The sequence below is a fragment of the Glandiceps talaboti genome, chromosome 23, assembly GCF_964340395.1.
Source record: "Glandiceps talaboti chromosome 23, keGlaTala1.1, whole genome shotgun sequence".
Lineage (NCBI taxonomy): Eukaryota > Metazoa > Hemichordata > Enteropneusta > Spengelidae > Glandiceps > Glandiceps talaboti.
The window spans coordinates 10,421,440-10,435,031 of record NC_135571.1 but is presented as its reverse complement, the minus strand read 5'-3'; the positions used below and the strand labels follow the sequence as shown (position 1 = coordinate 10,435,031).

General features: G+C 36.6%; 1 protein-coding gene across 1 annotated transcript in view; it reads left to right on the top strand.

Moving 5' to 3' along the window:
• LOC144452716 (apolipoprotein(a)-like) overlaps positions 1 to 13,592 on the top strand; it is a 50,591-nt gene that overhangs the window by 15,654 nt on the left and 21,345 nt on the right. Inside the window, exons 8-14 of the mRNA XM_078143861.1 lie at positions 1,384 to 1,490; positions 1,950 to 2,198; positions 2,445 to 2,705; positions 4,321 to 4,575; positions 5,366 to 5,626; positions 7,082 to 7,327; positions 7,674 to 7,821. Coding sequence (XP_077999987.1) covers positions 1,384 to 1,490; positions 1,950 to 2,198; positions 2,445 to 2,705; positions 4,321 to 4,575; positions 5,366 to 5,626; positions 7,082 to 7,327; positions 7,674 to 7,821 — 1,527 coding nt within the window. The remainder of the gene's footprint in view (positions 1 to 1,383; positions 1,491 to 1,949; positions 2,199 to 2,444; positions 2,706 to 4,320; positions 4,576 to 5,365; positions 5,627 to 7,081; positions 7,328 to 7,673; positions 7,822 to 13,592) is intronic.

Sequence of the window (13,592 nt, the reverse complement as noted above, 5' to 3'; positions counted from 1 at the left end):
CAATGTAAATATGTTTTGGAAGTATATTGTATATGGTTTAACTAGAATAGATGATAAAACCCTTGATAATTATATTATAAACAATTTAATTTTGATGGTGGTCGCGTTTGCTGTCTGCAATCTACAAAACAACAATTCTGGGGAGAACTGATATTGAACAAATACTGACGATATGTTTAATATTTCTTTTCACAAGAACAGGATTATCAATTCTTTTTTTAATCTGCTAGATATAATATTTAGTGCGACGGTTTGAGAGAGGGGAAGGATGTATTCCAACGTAGCTGGAACAACACTTAAAAGTCTGATTCACAGGGCTCATTTTTTTCATAGTTTCTTGCTTTCAAAACTCGACGCAGAGCAAAGCAATGCATTTTTGGCCTATGATTCGCATTTGTAGTAATATGCGTAGGTGACATGCCATCGTTATTTATATCCCTAGATTAACGAAGAGAACGCATGAGGGGAATGGCCCATAGGTGATATCACAAATGTTCTTTTACGAATAAATCTATTCAGTAATTGTTTTAGAGAGGCCAGGTCAACTCAATATATATACTAGTGTTCACTGACACGTCCACCAAAGACATGGACGTGCGACCTGCACCAGGGGATGATGGTGCCATGATTGTTTCAGAACGCTTAAAGTATCCTCTAGATTCTCCAGTCACTCCCCAAGTCAGAGAAGGTACTAGGTTAAGGATCGCAGTTCAAATTAGGCGACCAAATATGGGGACAACGCTAACGGTTAACCCTCATGTATGCCAACACTTCGAGAGCAAAGACAAGAGATGCCAACATGGCACCGTGCCATTGGACAACAACAGTCACGTGATATTTAGTCACGCGAAGATAAAAGTTAATAGGGCCCGTAATTCACAAAAGTATCTAAATTTAGAATTATAGCCTACGAATGGTTACTATTTATACACTTCTGATCTATTTTCAAATTACCAGGTTATCTCATTTTATCAGGGTTGACTTGTAGTAGGTGGTGGTGATATCTTATTGTTTGCAATTTAAGCGTTTACAAGCACAATTGAAAGATCCCGTTTGTCTATCAAAACTTATATATTTGCCCTTTTAGTATTTGCCTTTTTAAAGATTTGTGTCAAAACTATGACAAACAAATTTGGATTCTAAGACTAAAGATAAATGCCCAACAGGATTCAAAGAATTTAGAAATAATACTAATTCAAATATTTAAAGAGACAAGGTGAATTTTGTACAAGTTAAGAAGCTGAAACAACTACTTTCATTTTACATTTAAGTTGCTTACAGGTCATCTTCATACCTTCCCAGATGCGAATATCAAGATATTTTTCCACTTTCCTCAAAATTTTTGTGGTATTTTCTCGCAGGATAAATACTATATTTCAACAGCTGTTATTCGTTGACTCAACACGAGTCTGTTTCGCAGTCTACCAAGATGGTGATCTTGAAGGTTATTGTTCTATCTCTAGCGTTAACGAGTAACATTCTTGCTGAAGGTGGGTGTTGTAAGAACTTCTGATATTTTGTAAACCACGAGATGTCAAAGAAAATCATCTAGTGCTATTAATTTAAATTGTATTTGCAATACAGGTTATACATACAGTATATCGCACAAAAGGCAACCAAATGTAAAATGCTGAATGTATTTTTGGATCGCACTTTCCCACCTACAAAAGACCGAATCAAAGCGTGCACAAATGAGATTAATAATTACCATGGTTACTAAATATTTACCTCTCGCAATAGTAATGTTTCATATGTTGAAATCATTGAATTTGTCGCATCGCTAGAAAACAAATGAAAGAATATGTAAGATTCGTTTAACTTCTTAACCAATTATATATATATATATATATATATATATATATATATATATATATATATATATATATATATTGTTAAAATAATACAATATAGATTATTAATCTATCCTCATTTCATTTTATTTTGTGTAGATTGTTTCCTGGCCCCCGACGCTAAAGATTATAGAGGAACCATTTCCGTTACAAAGACAGGGAAAACGTGTCAGAAGTGGACAGCACAGTCACCACACACACATGGTTTTACACCAACGGATTATCCCACCTCAGGACTGGGTGACCATAATTATTGTCGTAACCCTAGTGGTGACCCCGAGACATGGTGTTATACAACTGATCCAGCCACAAGTTGGGAATACTGTGATGTAGAGGAATTTCGCTGTAGTAAGTAAATGATATGATAAGAAAAGATTTGATCATTGTAATTTCTTATCACTTCGGTTAACAGTACTAAACTGTATATGTATGTATGTATGTATGTATGTATGTATGTATGTATGTATGTATGTATGTATGTATGTATGTATGTGTTTTGTGTTTATTTACACATTCATTATACATTTATTTATTCAACTGTTTATTAATTTATTGATTGATTGATTGATTGATTGTTTGTTTGATTAATTACAGAATCCGAATGCTATCATCAGGGAAACGCAGCAGATTACAGAGGTGTAGTGTCGTATACTGAAACAGGCAAAGAATGTCAGAAGTGGACTTCACAGTCACCACACTCACATAGTTATACACCAGCAGATTATCCTACATCAGGTCTTGGTGACCACAATTACTGCCGTAATCCTAGTGATGATCCGAGGACATGGTGCTATACAACTGATCCAGGTGTTGATTGGCAATACTGCAGCATTTCTGCCGTGGGAACAGCTTGCCGTAAGAATTCATTTTCTTTCAAATCAATTGTTTAAATGTTTACTATAAGCTTATATCGTTGTATAGCCACACCTTCCCATATACCAAAAAAATTTCTTAGTATTTTCAAATAGGAAATTGTAGTGTTTTTTGTTTGTGTGTTCTTTTTTTTGTGTGCCTCTTTCGCTTCTGTCTCTGAAATTCCTGTGTCTTTTTCTCTTTCGTTTCCATGTCTGTTTAGTGTCTGTTTATTTTTCTGTTTCGCTTCTGTGTTTTTGTCTGTGTCTGTTTCTGTTTGTCGATTCGGTAACACTAATAACTATCACATCAACTTACTTTTTTTGTACGGCATTCTCACCAGTCAAACTATGTTTGGTAACACTAAAGAAAATGTAAAAATTATATCGGGAGAACAGAAATTCGATCAAACTCATTTTTAACCAAATAAATGTATCAAAAGTTTTGCTTATTTACAGCCACAACGACGGAAGGTGTAGGCAAGTATTTCGTTTGTCAAATTTAAGTTGATTATTACATCCATGTCGTCCATTTCACACACGAACGTCTCGGGGTCCCACACCACAGAATTACCTGGCCTAAGCACGCACAAATAATCTTTCCGATCACAAATTTACATGGTTTATGAAAGGTGTCTCCCCCGTAAATCATTATATAGAGCCAATAAACAAGATTTAATGTGATGGTCGTAACTCTGGATGAGTAAGAACTTACAATGTGACCCCAACAAGAGGCATTGTATTTCTCAACAAACATTTCAAAAGCAATTCACCCGCACATGCGTATAAGACAACCACTGACCTTTAACTTTCTTGACCTGATAACAAGCAACTGTTGGAATGTCTACAGATGCTATCCAGACATGGGGTAGCGAGTGGTTACACAACCAGAACAACAAGGGTTGACAAAAATCACAGTCCGATTAATGAACTTTTTAAGTGTCATAACACTACAAACCTAGTTACATAATGATAGCACATGAAGTGTTTTGCGACAGTGGGCCTTACTCTAGTTTACGACATTTATGTTCTGTTATCTCGGCAAGTCATGATCATTTTGTTTGATAGAATTTCATCCATTGCCTAATGTCTAATCTTTGTTAGTGAAAGAGTTCCACTATCAGCCTTCATTTTTTGTAATTTTATAAGTGGTAATATTTAGGAACGAGGCTCATAAATTTGCCCACTGACGGAAATATACCATGGTTGAGATAAAGAATGTTTCAACATTGTCAAATTCCTGAAAAAAGTAGCCGGCAAGACATTTCGGAGTAGCCGGTTGCTTTGCCGGCTACCGGCCCTTATCTACATCCCTCCAATATTCGAGTAAATGACATTCTTGAAGCCATCGTGTGTACAATCATGACATTTGTCAAAAAGTGTTTATAGTGAATTCACTTGATACTATTTGTCAACAAAAGAAAATGCAATTCACCCGCACATGCGCATAGTACCTGGAATAGGACGACTATTGCACTTTGTATAAAACGTAGGCTGAAACTGAAACTGCTTCAAACTGTCATTATCATAAGAAAGTAACTTGACGTATGTTTCGCTGCCAGTATCCTCGATCCAGAGCAACAAACTAACAATGATTTGATTATTCCATTCCAAACTAGATACGAGTTGCTTCACTGACCTGAAGGCAACAGATTACAGAGGTACATTATCTGTGACAAGGACAGGGGATGAATGTCAGCGATGGAGCGTACAGACGCCAAATAAACATAGTTACACTCCAGACAAGTATCCCAATGCTGGTCTCGGTGCACACAATTACTGTCGTAATCCCGATAACGATCCAACTACGTGGTGTTACACTACAACCCCAGGTGTTAAGTGGGAGTATTGTGATGTCGAGGAGTTCCGTTGTAGTGAGTAAATCATATTTGTGTATTTGCTTGGTTTTATACTAACATTACATTCATTATATTTTTAATTTTTCCATGGGATTTTACAGTTGATTCAGATATCCATAGTAGGTATAAATGAGAGAGAGAGAGAGAGAGAGAGAGAGAGAGAGAGAGAGAGAGAGAGAGAGAGAGAGAGAGAGAGAGAGAGAGAGAGAGAGAGAGGGGGGGAGAGGGAGAGAGAGAGGGGGAGACGTACAAGCGTACAGACAGACAGATAAAGACAGAGAAAAACAGTCAGGCAGAGAGACACAGACAGACAGACAGACAGACAGACAGACAGACAGACAGACAGACAGACAGACAGACAGACAGACAGACAGACAGACAGACAGACAGACAGACAGACAGAACGGGATGGGAGAGAGAGACAGAAAGACAACAAGAGAGAGGGGAGGGATGGAGACAGAGACAGAGCAAAAATATCCCTGAGTACCCAGACCAACTCTCACATGGCATGGGGTTAGGTTATCATTATATATTACATGCATTTATTTTTAATACATATCTTTATCCAAACAACAAATTTTGCATAATGTGCGATCACACACTTTTGCATTTTCGCATAGGTATATGTTTTCATTATTGTTATGACACTGGTGTAATTTTCACTAATATTATCTGTACATATTCAGTTTTCTAATGCAATTGTTCCGAATTCATCATTATCCAATTATCCCAAAATAGTTCCAATCGTGTTCTATGTAATGTGTAATAATAGTACTATATCAAGACAATATCTGATCTTTTTCAGAGACCGAATGTTATCATGAGGCAAATGGAGCTGATTACAGAGGTACTGTCTCGGTAACTGAATCGGGACATACATGTCAGAAATGGTCCTCACAATCACCACAATCCCATGACTACACTATAGAGGATTATCCTGCAGGAGGTCTTGGTGACCACAATTACTGCCGTAATCCTAGTGGTGATCAGGGACCATGGTGCTATACAACTAACCCCGACGTTCCTTGGCAGTATTGTAATGTTGGACCTGCAGTAGACGTCTGTGGTGAGTGATAGAAATTTTATTTTCAATAATCATGGTTCATTGGTTGAATGATTTGGTTTACTGATTGAATGATTTGGTTTATTGGGGGAATTAATTGGTTTATTGGTTGATTTTATTTTTGGTTGATTCTGTATTCAAAGTAGCAATGTCTTGATACAAGGTTGTTATCAAGTACAACTGCCTCCTAAACATCCATACAACACAATCTCGTTTTCCCAGCTTGGTTAATTCCCACTCTATGATAAAATGCAGTGAATTGTCTGCTAACTGTTTTCTTGTCCTTTCTTTCATCCAAAACCAGCGACAACGCCAGAACCAAATATAGGAATAGGTATGTTGTATTGTCCGAAGGCTATTCGGATTAAAATTCAAACCTAGGGGTTAAAATGCTTTGTCTAAAGAAAGTTGGTCCTGAACGAAGAATGGAATAATCGTTATGGTGCCACTTACAAGATAATGCTTTGGCGAGAATCTGGCATTTAATCCGTAAGACACTGTGTAGGCCGCTATTCAATTGGCACTATACCAAAATAAATTCACACGCAAAAGTTATGCATACAAACCAAATTTCAAAATTCTAACCTAAAGTGAACAATCTTCGTGCTATATATAGTAGCGTTAAATAAACACACATATCTGATGGACAACATATTTGACATTTTACACACGTTACTTCTCATTCATGTGTATACTAAGACTGCAAACTACGCTATAGTTGAAATTCATTCAAAAGTGTCCTGCTACAGTTTATGTCAGATTTGACGACTGTATTTTACTCTATTTCCAAAATGTGTCCAGTAATAACACTGATAATTATATTGTTACTAGACTCTACCAAATTAATATGTAACATTGGTGTTATTTTATTTTCTTGTTTGTTTTCTGAAGTCTCCACTGTGGTACCAACCTACCCACGTGAGTACATGTAGTAATATTTTTAATAATAAAACCATGTATCGTCATCATTGTTATCATACCCATCTCAAGTGGTATGCACATTGTATTCTTTTACTTTTTTTCTCCGTCTATTCCTCCTCCTCCTCCTCCTCCTCCTCCTCCACCACCACCACCAATACAACAATAACAACAATCCCCAACACTACCACCATCATCTACTATCATCATCATCATCATCTCCGCCACCACCACCACCACCACCACCACCACCACTGACAACAACACCCTTCCTCCTCCAATTACCACCACCAACAAAAAAACAGCATTACCACCATCACCGCCACAACCAACACTATCAACACCACCACCACCATCACCATCACCACCACCACCACCACCATCATCATCATCATCATCATCATCATCATCATCATCATCCTTCTACATTTTCTTTGATTTACTTGGAAGCTAGTGTGATGAAATGACAATCTACATTTGTATTGGCTTAGTTTGTTTGTTTGTTACAATATTTATATGCAACGTCCTTTCCTACAATAGCTTGTGTGTTTCCTGTCGATTTGAAGAACGTAGCACAGGGCAAACCGGCAAGTCAGAGTTCCACCAGTGTAAGATGGAGGGGTTATGCAGAGAAGGCAGTGGACGGAAACAAGAGTAGCAGTATGAAGTCAGAATCATCATCATGTACACAAACAGGACGTCAACCTGAACCGTGGTGGAAAGTTGACCTTGGACAGTCGTATGATGTCTACGAGGTTATTATCACAAACAGACAGGATTGCTGCGGTAAGGGTTATTATTTTAAGTCTTTTATTTCCTCTGTTCATAGCTAGCTACCCTTTGGTTTTTCTGCTTAAAGTGCAACCAAAGATCGCTTAGCGCCGAAGGCACCGATGAGGGCGCTAGCCCAAGTTATTGTCATAACCTTTCGGCTTTATTCGGCAACCTGCCAAGCTCATAACCGAGGTCTTACTAGTACTACAAGACTACATACTGATACGAAATAATCAATGAATAATTATGAAAGTGGCCTCATAGTGGTGGTATCAGGGGGTGGTGTACCTATCAGTTTTAGATCCATTCTACACTGAAGGACTGACGATTCTTTTTCTATACCATTCTAATCATCTAGCTGGTCGTCTGAAGAATGCTGAGGTACGAGTTGGAGATAGCCCTGATTTGGCTAACAATCCGACATGTGGCATGATGATTATCGGTCGTCCAGCCACTGAAGAGACAATACACGTCAGGTGTGGATGTTCTACACCAATGAAAGGACGGTACGTCAGCGTTCAACTCATCGGCAAAGACAACCCTATGCATTTATGCGAAGTGGAAGTTATGGTGCCTGCTTAGGTTTTACGTCACCAAACTATGACGTCACCACACCGGTGACGTCATCAACATATGACGTCAATGCATGATGACGTCATACACGTATGACGTAAATCAGTATTTTTTCGGGATAATACGAATAGTATTTCTTCAAAATGATAATACATAAAACATAGTGATATATATTGATAACTCAACCAAAGAAACAAATTGAAATATGTATGTTTACCCTGCAAAAAGTTAGTACAAGCACTACTATAAAGGTAACTGATCTGAAAATGTAATCAATGTATGGCCAGAATGTAAATCCAGTATTTTTTCCTTGAACGTGTATGACTTGCTTTGTGCCTGATATGGAATAACCGACAGCCATTATTATTTGTTTCTTTGTACTTTGCATTCGTCACCTTGTTCATCTGTTTAATATTGTATATTAATACGGGAGTTACGTTATTGCTTTTGAAATCTGTTATTTGATTGGTCATTTGAGGATTGGGTTATCATGGTTACCACGAGATCGAAGGTTTATCATGACGTCACAAGACTATCATGACGTCATAGGGTATACGGTTTATAGGTCATGTAAACTGAAATATTCATCGCTATGTGAGTTATTACTGTAAGCTTCTGGGCAAATAAAGTTTAGTATCTATCTGAGAATATTTTACTGTTGTATTTTGGTTTTTGTAAAACACGGTGAATTTGTCACGGTGACGTCATAAAACTGTGAGTGAGTGAGTCAGTGAGTGTGTGCGTGTGTGTGTCTGTGTGTATGTGTGTGTGTGTGTGTGTGTGTGTGTGTGTGTGTGTGTATGTGTGTGTGTGTATTGAAACTGATGTCCTAACGACTAAATAGTCCTGAACATTGACCACTATGCCACAGGGGTTGTGTTATAAAACGATGGAAGACATGTTATGCATACTGTTGGATTTTAATTATAAATTACAAGAATACTCTTAATCAATAACCAAATATTTGACACACACTTGTTGTACCATAAATGTTAATGTGCAGGAGGGTCAAGTGATTTGGGTTTAATTGACACAGCTGAAGGCTAGACCCCACAGACTAAACGTCTTCTCTACTGATATCAGCATCCCCGCTCAACGACATCGAACTTTTTAATATTCATCACACGTCTTTGGTATATTCTGAACCAGTTATAAGCATCAAATATTAATAATTCTCACATGGCCGGCCGTTATTACCCAGTTTGGTGTGTAATGTCAAAATAAAATAAAATTACACGAAGTACAAGGACAGTTAAAATGCTATGCTATATTTTAAACTGTTGATGTTGATGTTGAATGCACAGTTGGTTACGTCAAGCCGTACAAGACAAAAGTATTGTTTTGGTTTTCGGGTTTGTTTGTTTGTTGGTTGGTTGGTTTTGGGGTGAATGTATTTTTGTATTTTGGCAACGAAATATAAAAATGTAATTTAATATCATATTATTACGTTTAAAAAAAATCAGCCTTTGAAAATGTCTTCTTTTGGATTGTATGTTGTAATTCATGTGTAGTTTTGTACTGTGTTGTGTAGTGCAATACTAAGCTGTATTGTGTTTCACTGAATTATGTTGTGTTTTTTAGCATAGTTTATTGCGTTGTGACATTTTTTATATGTTGTAACTTGTATTGCATTGCGCTGAGTTGTGTTGTGTGGTGTGGTGTGGTGTGATGTGATGTGGTGTGGTGTGGTGTTGCAGTGTTGTGTTGTGTTGTGTTGTGTTGTGTTATGTTGTGTGGTGTGATGTGATGTGGTGTTGTGTTGTGTTGTGTTGTGTTGAGTTGTGCTGTGTTGTGTTGCGTCGTTTGTTGAATTGTGTTGAATTGTGTTATATGATGTTATGCGTATTATTTATTTTGCTAGACTGTCTTGAACAAAGATCAACGCTTTTAGTCTACCAGCAAAAGGGGGAAAGTTTTGTTTCGCCCTTAGTACGAGGTAACCAAAACGTTCCATCATGTTATACAACATGTTCTTTAAATACATACTCAGTTACCACGGGATGTCGAATCCAATAATTTTACCTATTGAAAGTAATTGTAACAGTTGTTCTTTGGTGTGTTGTGTTGTGTTGTGTTGCGTCGTTTGTTGAATTGTGTTGAATTGTGTTATATGATGTTCTGTGCATTCTTTATTTTGCTTGACTGTCTTGAACAAAGATCAACGCTTTTAGTCTACCAGCAAAAGGGGGAAAGTTTTTGTTTCGCCCTTAGTACGAGGTAACCAAAACGTTCCATCATGTTATACAACATATTCTTTAAATACATACTCAGTTACCGCGTGATGTCGAATCCAATACTTTTACCTATTGAAAGTAATTGTTGTTCTTTGCAAGGCCTTAACAATTCCATACTTTGAGCGTTTTAAACATATGGATGCCACAATCAAATGTTGTCATAGGTTGCAATAGATTCTATGCTCCTCTAGAATTTGAGGGAGTAGAAATAACGGCTTTGTTGTTATATTTAACCAAATGTGGCTACCCATTTATATTATTTACTCAGTTATGCGTAAACAAATTGTGTGGTTCCGATTGCACTCAATTTTAAAATAGGTGGGGTAGGTAGATTTTTTAGTTTATTATATCATATCTTTTTTTCATGTGTGAGTGTCTAGTTCAGGTTTTCCATTGTTTTCCAAATGGTCTCTGTGTTGTTTATATCTTCCTATCACATGTACAGCCATTACAGATTGGAAGAATAGTTTTATATTGTCTTTTTAAATTGATGTCAGTTTCCACACCCACTATTTCTTGCGAGACTTCACGATTTTCCCGATTTTGTGATTATTTTTCTCGAATGCGCAAAAAAAAGGTTTAGGGTCGGCATGAAAAAACTAGTTTTTGGTGTGGTGTGGTGTGGTGTTGTGTTGTGTTGTGTTGTGTTGTGTGGTGTTGTGTTGTATTGTATTGTATTGTATTGTATTGTATTGTATTGTATTGTATTGTATAGCATTGTATTGTATTGTACTGAGTTGTGCTGTGTTCAGTTGTGTTGTGTTGTGTTATGTTGTGTTGTGTTGTACTGTGCTGTGTTGTGTTGTGTTGTGTTGTGTTGTGTTGTGTTGTGTCGTTTGTATTGAATTGTGTTGAATTGTGTTACATGATGTTCTGTGCATTATTTATTTTGCCCTTTCTAGACAGTCTTGAACAAAAACCAACGCTTTTAGTCTACCAGCAAAAGGGGTAAATGTTTTTGTTTCGCCCTGAGTAGGAGGTAACCAAAACGTTCCATCATGTTATACAACATGTTCTTTAAATACATACTCAGTGGATATTAGTAGTATTACCACTTTGACAGATCAAAGTTTACCACGGGATGTCGAATCCAAATATTTACCTATTGAAAGTAATTGTTGTTATTGGAAAGGCCTTAAAAATTTCATACTTTGAGCATTAATAACAACATTGATGCCACAATCAAATGTTTTCATAGGATGCAATAGATTCTATGATCTTCTTCTGGAAGTTGAGGGAGTAGAAATAACGGCTTTGTTGTTATATTTAACCAAATGTGGCTACCCATTTATGTTATTTACTCAGTTATAGGCGTAAACAAATTGTGTGGTTCCGATTACACTCAATTTTACACTATATGGGGTAGTTATATTTTTTTTTTATTATATATTTTTTTCATGTGTGAGTGTCTAGTTCATGTTTCCCATTGTTTTCCAAATGGTCTCTGTTTTGTTTATTTCTTCTTATCAGATGTAAATCCATTACAGATTGGAAGAATAATTCTTTATTGTCTTTTTAAGTTGATGTCAGTTTCCGCACCCACTATTTCTTGCGAGACTTCACCATTTTCCCGATTTTGTGATTATTTTTCTCGAATGCGCAAAAAAGGTTTAGGGTCGGCATAAACAAACTCGGTGGGGTAGGGTAACCGGAACCAAACAACTTTTTTATTTGGTCTTATATGTTGTAACTTGTATTGCATTGCGCTGAGTTGTGTGGTGAGGTATGGTGTTGTGTTGTGTTGTGTTGTGTTGTGTTGTGTTATATTGTGTTGTGTTGCGTCGTTTGTTGAATTGTGTTGAATTGTGTTATATGATGTTCTGTGCATTATTTATTTTGCTAGACTGTCTTGAACAAAGATCAACGCTTTTAGTCTACCAGCAAAAGGGGGAAAGTTTTTGTTTCGCCCTGAGTATGAGGTAACCAAAACGTTCCATCATGTTATACAACATGTTCTTTAAATACATACTCAGGGGATGTTAGTATTATTACCACTTTGACAGATCAAAAGCTTACCACGGGATGTCGAATCCAAATATTTACCTATTGAAAGTAATTGTTGTTCTTTGCAAGGCTTTAACAATTCCATACTTTGAGCGTTTTAAACAATATGGATGCCACAATCAAATGTCTACATAGGTTGCAATAGATTCTATGCTCTTCTGTAAGTTGAGGGAGTATAAATAACGGCTTTGTTCTTATATTTAACATAATGTGGCTACCCATTTATATTATTTACTCAGTTAGGCGTAAACAAACTTAATTGTGTGGTTCCGATTACACTCAATCTTACACTATGTGGGGTAGTTATATTTTTTATTATATATTTTTTTGCATGTGTGAGTGTCCAGTTCAGGGTTTCCATTGTTTTCGAAATTTTCTCTGTGTTGTTTATTTCTTCCTATCAGATGTACAGCCATTACATATTGGAAGAATAGTTTTATAGTGTCTTTTTAAGTTGATGTCAGTTTCCGCATCCACAATTTGTGTGGTTCCGATTACAATTTTTTTTTTAGAATAGGTGGGGTGGGTAGATTTTGTTTTCATAAGAGTCTAGTTAAGGTAGTTATGTTTTCGGTTGTTTTCCATATGATCTCTGTGTTATTGGTTTCTTCTCATCAGATATACAGCCTTTACAGTTTGAAAAAGCAGTTTTATATTGTCTTTTTAAGTTGATGTCAGTGTGTCTACATCCACTGTTTATGGCGAGACTTCACAATTTTCGCGATTTTGTTATTATTTTTTCGAATATGTAAAAGGAAGTTTAGGGTCGGCAGTGAAAAACTAAGTGGGGTCGGGCCTGAGGAATAACTTTATTCATAGACATTGTGATACTGAATCTACCGTCTCAATTAACAACACGTGACAAAGGGAGTGACATTTATCTGTGTAATCCTCACCATGTAGCCATATTCACAAATAACATTTGTCTTAGCTTGTGAATATACATAAAGCCTAATAAAAAAAATTGTGTGGTTCCGATTGTGCTCAATTTTAGAAAAGGTGGGGTAGGTAGATTTCTTATTTTATTTTTATATTTGTTTATGTGTTAGCGTCTCGTGCAGGTTTTCCATTGTTTTCCAAATGGTCTCTGTGTTGTTTATGTCTTCCTATCAGATGAACAGTCGTTACAGATTGGAAGAACAGTTTTATATTGTCTTTTTAAGTTGATGTCAGTTTCCGCATCCACTATTTCTTGCGAGACTTCACAATTTTTGCGAATTTATTTTTTTTCTCTCGAATACCTAAAAAAAACGTTTTTGGTCGGCAGTGAAAAACTAGGTGCGGTCGGGTAACTGGAACCAAACAATTATTTTTAGGCCTAATACGGAAGGGGTGCATTTAACTGAGTCCCTTGCTATATACGACAACGATATTTGGTTCAACACAAATGAAATGCAATTACTCACTCATATCACGTCGTTTGTATGAATTATTTTAATGGAGACACAGACATTTTGATTTATCGT